Source organism: Coloeus monedula, assembly GCF_965178545.1.
Source record: "Coloeus monedula genome assembly, chromosome: 6".
Classification (NCBI taxonomy): Eukaryota; Metazoa; Chordata; class Aves; order Passeriformes; family Corvidae; genus Coloeus; species Coloeus monedula.
The window spans coordinates 11,941,396-11,957,641 of NC_138786.1; the positions used below are offsets into that span (position 1 = coordinate 11,941,396).

At 35.9% G+C, this 16,246-nt stretch overlaps 1 protein-coding gene across 2 annotated transcripts in view; it reads left to right on the forward strand.

Annotated features, from left to right (window-relative positions):
- Positions 1 to 16,246, forward strand: part of SBF2 (SET binding factor 2) — a 234,373-nt gene that overhangs the window by 195,936 nt on the left and 22,191 nt on the right. For both annotated transcript variants that reach the window (XM_082282867.1, XM_082282868.1), the window contains exons 26-30: positions 341 to 539; positions 2,106 to 2,302; positions 6,408 to 6,545; positions 13,128 to 13,312; positions 15,672 to 15,848. In XM_082282867.1, the coding sequence (XP_082138993.1) occupies positions 341 to 539; positions 2,106 to 2,302; positions 6,408 to 6,545; positions 13,128 to 13,312; positions 15,672 to 15,848 (896 nt within the window). The remainder of the gene's footprint in view (positions 1 to 340; positions 540 to 2,105; positions 2,303 to 6,407; positions 6,546 to 13,127; positions 13,313 to 15,671; positions 15,849 to 16,246) is intronic.

Genomic DNA, 16,246 nt, shown 5'->3' on the forward strand with positions numbered 1-16,246 from the left:
TTATCTTGAATTGGTAATGGATTTGTAAAGAATTTGTAAATTGGTAAAGAAAGATTATCTGTCTTCAGTTCAGTTCAAGTGAATATGTGAGATAACTTTCTCCAGGATTCTAGCCAGAGAGATGTCAGCCATGCCAGTCACAAGCACAGTAGGTAACTGCATGCTATAGTCAGGTTTGCTGACTAAAATACTATTTTAGTGTTTATAGATTCGATAAACTGTGGTTTGCATGTCCTGGATCTTGCCATTCATCACTCAGAGTAGGACAAACTTGTTTAGAAGAAAGTAGCATTGTTTGCTGTGTAACTGCTGAGCTCCCCAATAAGATTTTTACCTTTAGTTTCAGATGACAGCGAGCTGCACACCAGTGGTACCCTGAAAGCATCAGAAAAATCAACCATGGAGCAATTAGTAGAAAGAGCCTGTTTCAGGGACTATCAGCGTTTGGGGCTGGGGACCATCAGCGCTAATTCTTCTCGCTCAAAAACAGAATACTTGAGAATAACTGCCTTGAACAGGATGTATTCCCTTTGCAGGAGGTGAGTTTACCAATTCACTTAAGTAGTCGAAAGTAGAGACACACGTATATATGTCTGCATTATATATTTGCATTTAAAATCTCTTCTGTTCCTAAATAAAGCAAGCTTCAGAAGCAATTGTGAATAATTACTTTCTTCAAATTAAAAAGTATGTGTTAGAACTGACTTCATGAAAGTACCTACTTTAGAAGTTTGTCATGTGCTGAAAGTCACATGCTGTGTTTTAACACATCAGCGTTACTAAGTCCTTTTTTTTTGTTGTGAAAGCTGATGTAGTTTATTACCACTGCCCACAAAAATTCCTTTTAATACAAAAGCCTATCTACATGAGTCATATCAGAAGACTTTTGTATTCTCTAGAGCCAGTTTGGGCTGGTCATTGCTTTCATTATGGACAATGGAATTGCCAGGAAGAAGGGCACAGAAAAAAAATATTAGATCCTTTCTTGTTTTCTGACTTGTCTAGAGTACTGGTTTTGTTTAGTCACCATGGAGTACAATGCAGATGAAGGCATGGCATCTGTCTGTTTTCATTATGCTTTGAACATTATGCAGACAACTCTTTCCTCCCCTGAACCCACAAGTTTTTAAAGTTCTCTAGGGTTTCTTGGGAAATATAATTAATATCTGAATGAATTACAAATCTTAGGATATAAATGCTTACCTACTGCGGTTACTGTGTAGCCTGTAAATACCATGTGTATTTATTTTGTCTGAGGGCAGTTCAATAAATGCCCAAGAACTGAATTTGCAGAAACAGTGTATATTGTAGAGGGAGTAAAAGTTATTTAGTAAGCAGTGTTTCCTGTTCCTCATCTTAGTTTCTTCTTAACATATGAAATTGGCACTTAGGTTGATTTTTTTATTTTTTGAGAAGATAGAAAATCATATTTCATATTGCTTGAATCCTTCTTTTGCTAACGTGAACACAACTACCATCTTGTTATGTTTTCTATCTTTAAAGGTATTATATCAGTGAATTTCCTAATCTCTAAGTGTATTCTTTTAAAAAGAATGCAAAAATCCAGTTTCAAGCACTCTTTTTCAGGGAATCTGACTGTAAAATTTAAATGTACTTTTTTGTAAACCAGAAACTATTGTTTTCATTGTGATACTTTAGGGAATCTAACATGCTTTCCTTTCAATTCTCATATTTCATATGCAGTTGTCAAATCTACTGCATCGTTTGCATACCTCAAAATTATGTTTTCTGTCATGCTTAAAAATACAGCTTCATTATAGCGACAGATAAGAGACGTGCTAAGAAGAAAAATACTACCAAATAAAATGTAATCTTAAATGGAAAGTGATTAGTAGTGATAGTCTTACAAATTTTTCGTAATTCCATTTCTATTGAAAATGCAGTTTGCTTAAATTAATGTATTTGCTAGGCTTGGACTAAAAATTACTTAAAAAATAAAAGCAATTCAATTAAGGTGTACTTTCATTAAGTCGTATTTTCAGCTTGTAATTTCCGGGGTTTTTTTTCATTGCTGCTGAGCATTTCGAAAGCAATTTTAATTGTTCTTTTTTTTTTTTTTTTTCTTCACCTTCTTGTCAATGCAGCTATCCTGGGCTGCTGGTGGTCCCTCAGTCTGTTCAGGACAGCAGCCTGCAGAGAGTGGCTCGCTGTTACCGCCACAATCGCCTGCCCGTTGTCTGCTGGAAGAACACTAAAAACAGCACTCTGCTGCTGAGGTCTGGGGGCTTTCATGGAAAAAGTGTGGTGGGCCTCTTCAAATCCCAAAACACGCATCCCACGGGTGAGTTGATGCAGCCAGGCTTTCTGTAGAAGGAGTTTCACATAGAAATGCTTAGTTTGCTGGGGGAAAATCAGTGATCTGGTTGAATCAAAAGTCTCAGGATATAAATGGTTATCTAATACTATTACTTATTGGATGTCAAAATCCTGAATGGTATGAAAGCAGTTCAAAAAATATGAATTAATAACTTTGGACCAACACAAAATTTACCAGAATGGTTAGTTTTTCAGAAGAATATAATATTAGGGCAACACTAATTTTGGAAATAACATTAGTTGACTTCCATCATTCACAGTCAGTGTTTAGGATACTTATGACTGCCTGGATTTCCATCTCTTATGCTGATAGCTTTTTCAGAATTAATTTCATGCCAAGAATGAAGGAGTCAGTATTTTCTTTAATCAAAGTTATTTAGAAATTATTCCAGAATTAGGCCATAATTTTTCTTTTTGGAGAAAAAGGAAATGTGAGGTCGAATTGGAATACCAGAAACTCATTAAGGTAGCAAAGAAATTCCTTTGTTCTGTGTATGTTTGCAATTCTCCCTAGTAATGACTAAAATGAAACTAAAAGGTTTGACTCTACTCCAGTGTATTTTATAGAATGTTTCAAAGTCTGTAACAAGCATACTGTACACTTGTGTACAAGTGGTATGAAAGTAGTTTGAAGATTACATGATTTAAATCTTTTCTACGTAGTCCTCCATAATTTTTCCTTCACAGAGTATCTTTATGAAAACCATATTTTTCTTACTTTTTAAGAGCAATTTTTACCAGACATTATGAGGTTTTGTGTGTATCAAATGCACCTTTAAAATATCATTATTTCAGAGATATTAGAAAAAAATTTTTGATGTTATACAGTGCCTGGACTGGCTAACTTGTGAATCACTAATTATCTGCTGAATATTTATTGATATAGCACTGATTCAGTGTATCTCTTCTGAGTTTTGTGGGAGCTTTTTCTTTAGTTGGAATGATGAGCAATGAAGGCAATGAATTGAAATTTTTACAATGTGTTTTTGTTGAAAGGATTAACAAAATGAATCAGTGAAGTATTGCCAATAGTTGACACCGCAGCTGCCAAAGCTAATGGCTACAACCAGTTCTTCCACGTGCTTATGATGTGAATCCTAGGCATGGCTATTCCAATGTTAGTCTTCAACTGATTTAATACTGATTGTCCTGGCTGAAATACAGATGAGGCATCTTTAAACTGGTACAAATAGAAAAAATTGGAAGAAATCTGCAGGAATAGTCTCAAAATTATATAAGGACAGACTCTTTGATGTTTTCTGTAGCAGCTATCATTTCTTTGTGCATGGGAGTTGGAGAGCCTTCCAAATCAAGACCTACAAAGTCTGACCCATGAACACATGTTTCTTGTGTGTATCTGTAATGCTTTTGTAGGTGGTTTCTTTTCTTAATTTTATATTCTTAATTTTATATTAAATTTATATTCTTAATTTTGTATTCCCATTGCCATACATCCAGCAGAATATTATGCCGTAAATAAACTGATTGACACTAACTGTATCTGACAGATACTCCCTTCTGGAGTCATTGTTTCTTTTAAAATGTGAAGAAAATGGAGACTTTCCTCATGAAGGTACAGCAAGGAAAATGGAGAATTTTTATAGGGTATTTTTCTTATTCATAATGAAGTTGAAGCTTGGTGAAACAAAACCGATGAACAAAGGTAGTTATACACAGCTGCCTCAGCAGGAGTTGTGTACAGTGAAGGAAAGTCTTCATCAAAAAATGCAAACTGAAAGGGCAAAGATAATCTGAAGTTAAATTCAAATGGACAGATTCATTCTTTCCTAAGCAGAGATTTCATAGCAGTAGATTTTTATTGGTCAGCTCTGGATTGATACAGGGAAACAGAGAGGACCTGCTGGAACTTAATGAACATGTTTGTGATTTCGTGTTACGTGGTGTGTTACGCAAGTTTTTAAAGCATAGTTGGAGGTCAATATGTTATATAAGAAGAACAGAAGATATTTTTAAAAGAAATTGTGCACAGTACTTAATTTCTGTGTGGAACCAAACTGTATGTGCGACAGAATTGTATTTCTCTAACGTCTGTCCAAAAAAGGATTATTAACAGATGTTTGAATATGAGCTGGAGAGTATAGAAGTCTTTTGAAATGTTCTTTGAAACCTGCAAGTTGGTTTCTGAATTACACTTTGACCTCTCTGGGAATTTTGTTGCAGGGCATTGTAGTTCTAAATATGACATTCTACACCTAAATTAGCATTTATTGGTCAGCTACCCTGTGGGAAGAACATTTCTGTTTCTTGGGTGTAGTAACACTATCCAAGAGAGCAGTTATCTTGGTACAGGCTGGACTATTGATTGTATTAGGACTTGTAAGATGAAGTTGGAGCAACCCATGACCAGGCATATAAAGCACATATTGGCCTTGTATGACTAAGCAATGCATTTCTTTCCTGAGATAAAAGGAAAAATAAATGGGTTAAAATTGCTACTGGGATCTCCATCCCCATCTTTTGTTTAAATCCATGGTGCTGTGGTGACCTTCATGTGTGACAGAGCACTTGAAAGATGAGTCATTTCATAGAAATCCCAGTTCACCTGTGCAGGCAGGGGGCAATGCTTTGAGTTACCACTTTATGCTGCTGTGTTGGGATGATGTGTGGTAAGGATGAAGGGCTAATTTTCCATCTCTCATCCTTCACAAGGACATTTTTGCCTTCACTCTTTAATTCTGGTATCTGCTTGGTTCAATGACAGACTTTGATGTAAGTCAAGCTGTTTTCTAAAACACACACAATACTCTGTACAAAATAAAACTTCATAAATGCAAGTGGTATAGACATTATCCTTTCATTTAGACAATTCATTTCTTTACATTTAGCTAAATTGTTAAGACCTAAATTGACTTTTTGTGGCATTATTTCAAGGACTAGGGGACCTAGAGATCATTCCAGTGGAATTTCAGGATGTGTAAATCCTGCTTAGGAGTTGAGGAGAAAATAATGTTCCTCCTCAGGCTTTTTCCACTTGGTCAGATAGAAGCAGCATGATGTTTCCTGCAGGAAATATCATCACTTCCTAATTGCACTTTCAATTCAGACACTAATTTCTATCTTGAAATTTCGTTTGCCCCTCCATCTAATTAGCTTACTGTCTATTAGTCTCCAGCATAGAATCTGATTGGATCATCATTGGAGAAAACTATTTACAAATTACCATTGTGTTTTGTCAAAATGTGCTCAGTCAAATTCTTTGACTCTGTCTCTTATTCCAAATCTTGGCTCTTGTGATCAAGATACCAAATCCTGGTTTAAGCAGCTATGAAACTTTTGTCGTATAGTAAGTCCAGAGGTGGCTGCAATAAACTGGAATGCCAAACATTTTGTTTGGCATTTGAAAAAAATAAACTGACTCATTGATACTGAACATGATTTTGTCATCATGTCATCATCATATTGTGGGCCAGGACCTGAGCTTCATCTCCTTTCCTTAAGTCCTTGCACCTGGACACAATGGGTGGATTTTTTCTAGTTGAGATTATTTTTTTAATTATTATTTTTGAGGGGTTTTTCCCTTGCTTCTGTGTTTCGTTAATGGTTTCTTAACTTTTTTAATGGGCACTGTATCCCAAGGAACCTTCAAGTACAGGTAAGTAACCTTCCTTTTCTGGAATGAGGGAGACCTGGTTGTGTATGGTTTTAACTTACTTTTGTTGAAGAAACAGTTTTGTCTGTTCTCTGCACATTTTGCTGACAAGTAGCATAAACTTAGAAATGTTACCTTTTGTTTGGAGAGTGAAGGGAAGGCTGCGTTATCTTCACTCTGTTCTGATCACATAATGGCTGATGATGAATATTTTAAGTAGTGACCATGAAGTAACAGTTTCAGAAGTTCAGCTTTGTGTGGAGTGCAAGAGAACATTGCTGGATCCTGCTGTGCAGCCAGGTAATGAACAGCTTGTCATCAAAGGAAAGGCTTTTTGAACCTTTCATAGGCAAACTAGGACATCTTCAATGCTCTGCTTTACACAATACACCACTTACTCTATGTATTTACAAATTGTATGTTTCTTTTTTAATGTATTCCATTCTTCTTGTGACTCTAGCTCCCGCTTCTTTAGAATCTTCAAGCAGTATAGAACAGGAGAAGTACCTACAAGCCTTACTGAATGTGATCTCCGTCCACTGCAAAATGAATGGCAGCAATACTCTCACAGTTAGCCCAACAATTGCTCTATCTCCAGGTAAAATTGGTTTGTACAGTGCTTGTCTCTGGTTAAGCTGACAAGTGACTTTTCTCTGATTTGGTGCTAGTTCAATCTTCCATATGAATTCTGTTGTTTCTTTATTGTTAGACTTTCCAGGTAGCCTATTCACTCTTAGGTTCACTGAATGTGTTTTCTGTAGCTAAAGAATGTTTATGATCTTCCCAAAATAGTTTTCAGTATTAATCTGACAGTAAAGTCTTTTATAACAAATTAACAGTAAACTGCATATTGAATAAAAGATTAGCAAATTTAAAAGAATGCAAAATCTGCTCCATTTTATATAATGAGGAAGTATGAGGTTGCAAGGTGAGAACAGATAACACTATTTAGCTGCAGCAGCAATGGAAGGCATATAGGCCTCTTTATGCATTACATACTCATAGTGGTTTCTACAAATGTAATTTCCAAAATTTTCTGCAGTGTAAACTCTTTCAAAATACACTCTTTGAGTTATGCCTAGGTGGAACCATGAAGAAATTATTCCATGTTTTATTTCAGTTATTTTATGATGAAACCTGGTAAGGTTTAGGTGAAGGTAACCCCAACATGTCAGGAAGGACTATGTGACTTGAAATTGTGTCTGTCTTGTCTTACTCAGTTGGTTTTAATTGGCCTAATACTGCCAAACAGTGGCTTTTCTTGTAAAGTAACACCATCCCAAAGTGTGTGCGCTTTGCTTCATTTATTGTAAAATGTGTTGATTGCTTAGCTGTATCTAACACCTTCATACTGTTGCCAATGTACGCATTTGTCTTAAAAAATAAATCTAAAGTACAAAATTGGCAAGAATTAGCTGTACTGGGTGAAAAGGGGCATTTTATCAGTCATATTAAGTGTTAGTCTGATTAACACTGTAGCTTTTTTAATCTTCTATTCTTTTTTTGGCTGACTTTAGGCACTGAAACGAGGGCTTCAAGAATGTCTACTGTGTTTAAGCAGGTAGTGCCAGGACATTTGGATGTAAATCTATCCAATAGCTTTGCTCGAGGAGGTTAGTAAGACTAGCTCAAAGTCTATTATTTGAAGTAATAAATTATGAAAAAATGTTAGTGAAATAAAAATAATTATACTCTTTCTTGATTCATTGTTCTGTGAAACAACAAAACAGAAATTAGATTGGCCTCAGTCTGTAACATTATCTAAGTATCTAATTTCTGTTCAAATCCTTTACTCACCATTGAAATAAAATTGGTTTCATGTTGGAATTAGTGAAAAATTAAGCACTCAAATAAGGATTATGTTTCTAAATAAACTGGGATTCATCCATATTTCTGATTTGTTTGTGTATGGCCTCAAAATGCATATTTTTATATAAGCATTTAATAGACTTTAGAATCTGCAATTACAGATCATTCCAATGTGTGTCTGAAGCTTAGCTGATGCTTCATAACATTACAAATAATCTGTGAATAATTTTACTCGAAGTAGCAGGGAGTTACACAGCCAGGTGTTGTAAGTAGGGAGATACAGTGCATTCTTTGGAAATAGTTATGCCTAGTTACAGGGGCTCATCAGTGTCATTTCTACAGGAACCTTTCATTCTGTTAAGGAGATTCCAACTACTTCTACACTTCTAGTCTGATGAAATTGTTATGATTTTTTTGTGTGCAACATGTGCATAAATTAGTGCACCAAATTCCTTAAATATAGGTTTGTTAAAATAAGGATGAATCTATTCCCTAAAAGGAAGCATTTTATATTTGATTTATTACCTTCTAGCCATGAAGGCTCCCTTTACAATTATTTCTAATATCTATATTGTTATATCTAAAAGTTGTGTTTCTTCTCTTTTGATACCTCATCTAAAATTAGTTAGATTTACATTGACCTGCTGAGATCCATTCCAACCTAAATCTTCTTGTGTGATACAAAACCTATAGCTTTATATGGGGAAGGATAAAAGTGCTTCATAGAGAAGAACTTCCAGAAGAGGTGGGATGGGATTAAGGAAATGAAAGAAGGAAGAGCATGAAAAGGAGGGAGAAAGGAAAATGCTCAGAGATGTATGGGGAAGTGATGTGAGAACTGTAGCAAAAGGGAAGAGAGGAAGGGCAGGAGAGGACATGGGGATTGCCAAAGAATGGAGAATTCTGTGTATTTTCATTAATCGTAGTAAATGCGTATTTCTTATCTAAGAGTTTCGTTTATGTTCTGTGCTCACTGTGTTGCTACTGTTTTGTGTTGTAGCTGGAGATGAGTAAAGGTGGTGATTTTAGCTGCCTGGGTGAAATAGCTGGGGCTGAAGAGAGCAGGAGGGAATAGTGGCTGCAGTTGTTGGATAGGTGGTGGCTGTGCCCGGCCTGGCTGAGCACTGGAGCAGTGGCAGTGCTTGGTGGCTGACAGCAGAGGTTTGGTTGTGTTCCATCCCCTCGTGCCAGCACAAAAGCACCAACAGTCAAGTGGTGCTGAGGGGCAGCAAGGGTGCTCCAGATAAGTCAGGGAAAACTCACTGGTTGCTGTGTGGAAGTTGTCTTTTGAAGATAAAGGGATTACTGAAATAACTGCTGCTGGTTTCTAGGATTAGAGGTCGTGGTAAGTGTGATAGGATGAGTTTGTTGCTACTCAGAGAAGAAAAAAGGAGCCTGAAGGCAGTATTGGGTCACAGACATGTTGTTTTGTTGGACATTGAAATCCCTTGGCTAAATTTCAGCAGTAATCAGGAAGAGGGCAGGAAAGTTATCTTGTGTCTTGCTGGATGGCTGCCACACCTGCCCTGGTATCTGAAAGGTGTCTGTTCACAGCTCAGCAGGATACGTGAGGACTTTGCTGAAACATAAGAATGTTTGACAAGTACAGTGGGAGCCCAAGTGAAGGTGAGAAGTTGACAGGGGAAGAGGGAACAGAGAAAGGGAATATCTCCCTGGAGAGAAGTAAACAATAGGCTTTTTTAGATCAGCTGATACAATTGTTTTAAAAGAAATTCTAAAATACATAGAGTACATAAAGTCTCTAAAGTTGTTCTCAAATCCATTATCACAAAGTTTCTCACTACTTTTTCACAGCTAGATATATTTCACATGTGAAACAGCAAGCAGCTATGGATTATATCCTACACTGTGCAAAATACAATAGCTGTATTTTTGTGGTTTGGATTCTGGATCACTCTTTCTTTCCTTGTGTTTATTATCACACACACCAGGGCTGAAAAGCCAGGTTCAGCTATGATACACCAGTTGAAAATTACATTTTCTAATTTTTGTGCCAGACAATACATTTGTAATACATACATTTTAAAATACAAGTTAGAATAGTGCGTGAATAGTGTTTCTCATTTTTTAAAACCATCATTTTTCTGAACAGTCATCAGTTGTCCTGAATATTTGTGTCTGTGTCAAGTATGATTTTTTACTTTATCTGGAACATTGTCACGAAGCATCTGCCCAAAGCTCAGTCAAGTTGGTTTTGATCTGAAATGTTTGGTCAAATACTTATGTTTCATAATATATTTTCATTCTTTGACCTTTTTTCGGTTGATATTTTTCATGAGAATTTTAAGTTCACACAAAAGCCATAGCTTTTCCTCTTGTATTACTTTGTAAGTATAGTGCAGAGCAGCACTTCTTACCTGGCATTGCTGTGTAATTTAGCAGAATAAAAAGTTTTCTTAGTATGTTCTGCTGCTATTGGAAAAATACTAGGATATTTATAATTAATAAATACAGGCCCAGCTCAGAGAATTTTTTTCAAAGCAGAAAACATTAACATTTTGAGTATGATTTAATAGAATATTTGTATTAAAAGGACTTGGTTGTGTTGATGTGGGTTTTGAGCCAAAGATATATACACTGATAAACATATAAGGGTCCCACTGAAAATGAGGATTTTTGCAAAGGAAGAGGAAATCTTTTTGTGTGGTAGATATTACATGTTTGCTTAATTACATACTTGTACACAGTCCTTTAAAAATGTTTGTAGGTATATAGAACTAATATGCATTCTGCTTTCATTTTGAGGTCCATCAGATTATGTACTTCATGTCCCTAGACTAAACCAGTTTTTTATAAAAGGCATTAATGTTGGGATTTTTAATTAAACTAGCTTTCAGCTGGATGGAAGCTTTCAATAAAGTATTCATCAGAATGATTTAATCATTACATTTCCTCTGATATTATAATTATGGAAAAGCACATGATGGCTGTGCTACATGTTTGAAGCTATTGCAATGACAATGGAAATTATTCCTGTTTGATAAATGGATACCTCCTTCCCATTTTTATATTGGTTTTGTGCCTTGATTGATGTTTTGTCTTGTGATGGCTAAGATTTGTGCTGTCTGATAAATCATGTACTATAAAGAAATGCAATATATACTTGATCTTTGGAAATTAATAAGTAACCCTTTTCTTCTTTCCTGCAATGTGTTTCGCTGCAATGTGCATTCCATTCCTCCTCCTTCTGTCTTAACTGTTATCTGCCAGTGCTTGGGTACAGAGATAAATGTTTCACTCATTCAAATTCCAAATCAGCAACTAAGGAAAGAGTCCATCAAGGTACTGTATTCTGCGTCCTGAAAGCCCATTCTTTTCTACCATCTTCTGCTGCAGTGTCCTAATTAATTCCAAAGTGATACTGACAGAAAGCCTTGTTTCTGCATTAACAAAATTCTGGGGGTTTTAGTTCAGCTTTGTGGTTTTGTTATGTTCTGGAGGTTTTTTGCCCATCAAATGTATGTGCAGTGACAGTGATTTAACACAGAGTGGTATGTAGAAAGTTTTCTCTGTGGAAGTTTTAAACAGCTAAAAATCAGTTCTGGAAAAGAGTAGTATTCCTACCACTTTAGTAAAATAGCTAAGAAATACCACTATCTAGTCAATGAATTTCTTTCCATAATTACTGTTAATGAACAGGGGAAGGTTGATTACTGTCAAATCAGAAAGTCATGATACAGCGTATGCCAAATAACGAAAGCAAACAAACTACTAGGCAAAATTACAATAGAAACATAATTGTGCCTTTTAATCACTGCTGTCCATGCTGGTAAACATGTTCATCTGCATGTATTTGTAGCCAGTTTTGTTGCTTTTGATGTGCCACAAGTGCTAATGATGGGTGCATTTGTGAAATGCTCCAAAGTGTCACTGTGTATTTTTGTACACTTCATCTCTGAGGACAGCAATCTGGTGTTGGAGCTTGCATTTTTCATACCAAATGAGCGAGAGCTTACTTCTCTTACTAAGTGTTTGCCGTGGTTTCTGCTTGCTAAAGTCTTTATTGTTTCGTGTGTAGTAGCTGAGGCGTGGAACAAAAGTTTGTGCTAAACACACTGCTTTACTGCATGAGGTGTTTTATAAAAGTGGCTGGCTGTGAAGTGGGAGCTGTTGAGAGCTGTCACTGACTCAGAGCTCCTTGCCAGCCTTTCTCAGTTGCTGCAGTTCATCTGCTCACGTCTCAGACTAGCAGCCAGACGGGCAGAGAAGCTAAGCTGTACAGACAAGTCCCTGTTGAGGGTTATCACACAGAATTATTTTTTAATAGAAACCTAATCCTGCTTCTAAAAACTAGAATAAAATTATTTTGCTGGTTGAGCTATCTGAGTGGAATTTACTGTTATCTGCATCTTTTTTTCTTCCATGCAAGAAATGTTAACTATGCACATTATTGGATTTTCCTGAAGAGGGGTGGGTGTTGGTCCTATTGTACCTAAATTTCTAGTACTATGAGGTATTTATGGTGCCTCTTTTGGATATCTTGCCTCACAGATTTATGGACAAGCGTCTTTTCTGATAATCTGATTTACTGCATATTGGGATAAAGAATTTCACACTGCCATTTGGATGCCAAATTTAGTGTACTTTAAGGGATTTTATTTTCAAGTAGTGCTATTCATACTCTGAGAATCCAATACCTTTCACATGCCTCATATTGCACACACAAAAACAATCTCACGAGATCCTGGTTATTAATTGAGGTACAAGAAACAGAAAAATACTTACTGCCTGTCTTTTCTTCTAGCACAAAACAGGCCTTGGCAATCTGGTTTATCACTGCTTTATCTTACATTGAAGTCACCAAAACTCTCTCAAGCATGATGAGATTAGAGCATGTCTGTGTACTGTAGGAATTTCCTCTCCTGGCAGTGCCAACATGCAAACTCAGAGTGCTGTTGGGATGTTGGTGTGATGCCATTCAAAAATTGCTGCTTTTCAGGTGCAGTCTGTGGCTCCACATCACACTGCACTGTTTCAAGCTCATGTTGTTGCTAGCTTTGGGATTTCTGTACTTTTCTGATTTCTGTCCCTCTACAAATTTCATTTCCATGCACTTACATGGACATTACTGTTTGCAAATTGTGATTTATCACCACATTACTGATATCATAGCAACTATTTCCTCTACAGTAGAAAGCTCTGGACAGAGTTAGATGAGTGTCTTAAGTTAAACAACAATGCAGTAGGATGGTTTTGATAATTTTTGTTACAAACCAATTTTTTTCCAGTACTTGCTGTTAATTATGTCCTGTGAGGGATGCATGTGACATGTTTAAGCATATGTCTTAGTAATTCTGATCTCCAGTGCCTCACACAAAGAGGTTTTTAAATATTCTTCATCCTTATGAAGGTGTATGGGCGAGTCTTCGTTCAAGCAACCGATTTATCAACACTCAGACTCCATTCATTGATGTTGGTGCAAGACTTGCAGGGAAAGATAACACCCCTCCCTACAGTAGCAGCTCTTTTCTACAAAGTCAGCTTTTGAGAAGACAAGCAGCCCTCTATATATTTGGAGAAAAGTCTCAGTTACGGGTAATGGCAGTCTTTTTCTATGTGTAACATAGTTTTATTTGGTTGAGTTTAATTACTCTCATGTTGTTAGAAACAGTAAATAATATTCTAGATAAGCTGCATGGGTAACTGTCCTAAAGGTGTAAAGTCTAATGGGAATTATTTCTATATGGAGAATAACAATTAATGTTGTATTACTAAGTGAGGCCTGGGCTGGGTGAAAATCAAGCTCTGTGGTTATATAATGCAACAAAATTAACCCAAATTAAAATATTAAATATTACTATCAACAATAAATATTTAATATTAAAATAGTACATATTTAATATTAAATTAACTAAATTACCTTGAAGAGCGGTTAAAGATCAGGCTCAAACTCAACAAAAATTCTGTGCACAGAGCTCTATTTGCCACTTTTGGTGAAGTGCTGATGTGTAGTTGAGCTGAGAGATCCAAATGGGCAGCAGATGGCCAGAGAGAAGTGGAGCTCTGCATTTGGAAGTTCTTGCTTTCAGAGCCACACTTAATGACACCTAAATACACACTGCTGTCCTCTGACCTTGCTGGCTGCTCATCTCATGTTCAGCTGAGGCCTCAGCTCAGTGGTTTCTGTTTTGGGAAACATGAAACAGGCTAATTCGGTACTTTAAAGTGCAATTTTATTTTTCCTGATGTGTTGAAATACGTTTTGAAGGAGACAGAATGTTGTTAGTCAGGGAAGCAATTATCAGAGAAGGAAACCTTCATTACTGTGGGCAGGACTAAACTCACCCAAAGCCAAACTGATGAGAGTAAGACCAGCCCAGAACTTCTGATTTAAATACATGAAGAGGACCATGATGTCTGCAGTTTTGTACATATTTTTTCATAGATTTTAATGTTTTAGATTCAGTTGCTTGAAAAACAGATGTCCTCTAATTCTTAGTAGTTTTGCTTGTTTTCTGAAAATGTTTTCAGTTTTTTTTTTTAAATCTCTGTGTTCAAAGATTAAAAAATCAGTTGTTTTCTACTTTCTTATTCAAAATGTGAGCATACAAAAAATATTACATATTTTTTGAAATACAAAATGCCCAAAAACCATTATTGGTAGTAGGAAAATACATCACTATTCATTTTTTTCTGAAATTATATTCCATCAGGAGGTGGAGGCATCATGCTGTACATAGAATTAAATTGCTATAATCCAAAAGTAACGACCATTTTTGTTTGTTTGATTTCTTAATGAATGATAAGTGAAGAGTTCAATCACACATCTAAAGTTGTGTAGCAGAAACTACTGCTTTATCCTGCTAAATTACCACATCATATAAATTGATGAGGAAAACAGAAATATACAACATTTTAAAGAAATGGTGCTATTTTCCTCAATTGCTTTTGTCATGCATTATTACAACTTACCATTGTTGAGTTATTGAATTTATTTTTGAACCATGCCAAAATATAAACGGAATTAAAGCCAGGCTTTCACTTTCCTACATTTTTGCTTGGCATTCTGTGGAGGAGCTTAATGAAGATTATTTGCAGGCCAGCTTTAATTCAATGAAAGCAATTTCTGAAGAAAACTCAAGAAGTTTGGCATGAACCTCTTCAGTGATGCTCTTCATACTTGAGAATTGTTTTTCCTAATAATGTTCTCCATATTATGCTTTTCATCATAATCCGTTGGGTTTTGGTGGGGTTTTTTGTTAGTCAGCTAACTTGTTCTCTTAATTCAGTCCTCCTCTCTTACTGCTCCTTTGCTAAATGCAGTAAGTTAAGTAAAACATGAGGAATTCTGCTAGGAAAGCCATCCAGCTGTTGCTCTGTGCTGAACCAGGTACTTCAGTCAAACAACTCCCTCAATGTCCAGTGTCTCCTTAGATGAGTCAGCTGGTTTGCAGTTATGGGGGTTCTTTTTGGGTGTGGGGGTTACTTTTTTCTGCTTTATTGAACTCCCAAAATGTGTCCTGCACTGTTCATATGTCATCTGTACAGATATTTTCATTTTTATTTGTTTATTGTTGATTTGCTTTAAAAATGTTAAAGACAGCACATTATGTTGTGTATAAACAACTGAACAGATTGTCACTCAACATTTTCACTACTATTACTGCTAGAATTATTATTATTATTATTATTATTATTACTATTATTGAAAATATGACTGCTGTGCACTACATTCTGCTGTTCTGGTTATAGCTGGGTACTTTATTATGGTACATATTGCAAGGATTTTTATTATATTTTTTATTATCCTGGGCAGGTGTTTAGCTGCACAGATTTTTCATGAGGAATTAATTATTTAGCAATAAAGCAGGCAAGACTTTGGGATTTAAGGAGTCTGTCAGTGAAAAATATGCTTCCCTTTTAAATTACATCTGCTGTTGTCCTTTTCATACAGGGGTTCAAACTTGATTTTGCTTTGAATTGTGAATTTGTTCCTGTTGAATTCAGTGACATCCGACAGACAAAGGCGAGCTTTAAAAAGCTGATGAGAGCTTGTGTTCCCAGCACTATTCCTACTGATTCTGAGGCAACATTCCTCAAAGCACTTGGGGAGTCAGAGTGGTTCCCACAGGTAATTTATCTGACAGGTACTTCTGATAATCTATACACAGTGCTGCTCACACAAAATAAATTCCAAGCTCTTGTGACAGAGGACTATTGTGTTCTAACCAGATGTTCATTGCTCATTGTGATCACTTTGCTTGTTATCAATTCTGGCATTACCTGAGCATTATTATTTTAACACAATCATAACATTTACAAATATGGGAGGCATTTTTATAACAAAATTTATGTTTTATAACGTGGAACACACAAAGGAGAGATGACTGGGTTTTCTATCTAAATAAATTCATGGTCTTGGTTTTAAATTATTTTTCTTATTTTATGTATTTTAAAAATTAGAAAAAAGTGTGGAACAGTAAATGAGCTTTTTGATTTTAGAACCAGTATTTGACTCTTCCTATGTAT